The 1402-nt window shown below is 34.6% G+C and overlaps 1 protein-coding gene across 1 annotated transcript in view; it reads right to left on the bottom strand.

Annotated features, from left to right (window-relative positions):
* Positions 1-326: 326 nt before the first annotated feature.
* Positions 327-1402, bottom strand: part of LOC101850502 (G-protein coupled receptor GRL101-like) — a 19679-nt gene continuing 18603 nt past the window's right edge. Inside the window, exon 7 of the mRNA XM_035971571.1 lies at positions 327-422. Coding sequence (XP_035827464.1) covers positions 327-422 — 96 coding nt within the window. The remainder of the gene's footprint in view (positions 423-1402) is intronic.

Here is a 1402-nt window from a genome sequence, read left to right as displayed (position 1 = left end):
GATAGATGTTTGATAGGAAAGGAGGAGGAGAGATAAGTGCGATAGATGTTTGACAAGAAAGAAGGAGGGCGTGATTAGAAAGACGGAGGCGATATAAAGATAACAGATGTTTGATTGGAAAAAAGGAGGGGAAATAAAGTCGATAGATCTCTGTTGCCAGAAAAGATCCCCAGATCTCTACTCTCTACTCTAGTCCAGGCTAGGTGTTTGATAGGAAAGAAGGTGGGAAGATAAGGTCGATAGATGTTTGATAGAAAAGAAGGAGGGGAGAATAGGAAGATATTATATGTTTGCCAGAAAAGATCCCCAGTTCTCTACTGAACTGTCTACTCTAGTCCAGGCGAGATGTCTCCACCTACCTGCATTCCCCTGTCATCATTTTTGCCACCCAGCTTGCCAACTCTTTTTCTATTCTTTTCTTCCTTGGAGAGAGCAGTGAATAATTGAGCTTTAGTCAGATTTTTCTGCCTTTTTGAAAAATAAATAATAATATTTGTGGACAAATAAATTATTACGATTTTGGTTATTATGAGGTTGCGGGTTTGAGGATCAAACAATAATATTATTTGTGAACAAACATAATTTTTGTATTTGTGAGCTTGGAGGCTCGGGGGATCAAAATAAATGTAATTATTTGTGAACATAAATACTTTTGTTGTTGTAATTGTGAGAATGCAGGTTTTGGGGATCAAAATGAAATATTATTTGTGAACCAAAATAATTTTTGAGTTTATGAGATTGATGGTTTTGGGGTTCGAAGCTCAGCTCGATCTGAAGTTGAGTACTAAGAAAAGGCACTTAATACGAATTTTGCCAGTTTCCTATCTTAGAATTACAAATTTTATCTGTTCAGTACCTAGTTTTGGGAAATTTGCCGTTAAAAAATTTGAGTTTCAAAACATGTCAAGTATTTTTTGAAAGCAGGTCTTTAAATATCTTGCTAACGACGCCATTTGATTAAAAATTAAAATTTATTTATTAAAGCTAGTATTATTAAATTGATTGCTGACAAGGAAATATATTTACTAATGGTAGTTGCATGCCTGCACGTTTTTCTTTCCTATTATTAATTAAGTCTTATGAATTCTATAAACAATTATTCCAACTGAGCTTGACTGTATGGGGTTCCAAAGGTAGGGCATGCTCGTTAGAGGTGAACCAGAAGAGAACGTTTGTTTAGATGAATGCATTAATTGCTCATCGTATTTTAATGATTACAATGGGAAATAAATAGTCACATGCTCAGGTTAGGAGAAAATCAAAGTGTTGAAGACGTAGTTTACAATGATCTTTTTTCTAACGTTTTATTTATTTATTTTTTCAATTTTTTAAAAATTAGAAAGGGTCTCTGGAGAGAGAGAGAGAGAGAGAGAGAGAGAGAGAGAGAGAGAGAGAGAGAGAG

Source organism: Aplysia californica, unplaced genomic scaffold (assembly GCF_000002075.1).
Source record: "Aplysia californica isolate F4 #8 unplaced genomic scaffold, AplCal3.0 scaffold00464, whole genome shotgun sequence".
NCBI classification, from domain to species: Eukaryota; Metazoa; Mollusca; class Gastropoda; order Aplysiida; family Aplysiidae; genus Aplysia; species Aplysia californica.
Note: the sequence above shows the minus strand (reverse complement) of the source record. Positions and strands in the feature narration are given on the sequence as shown.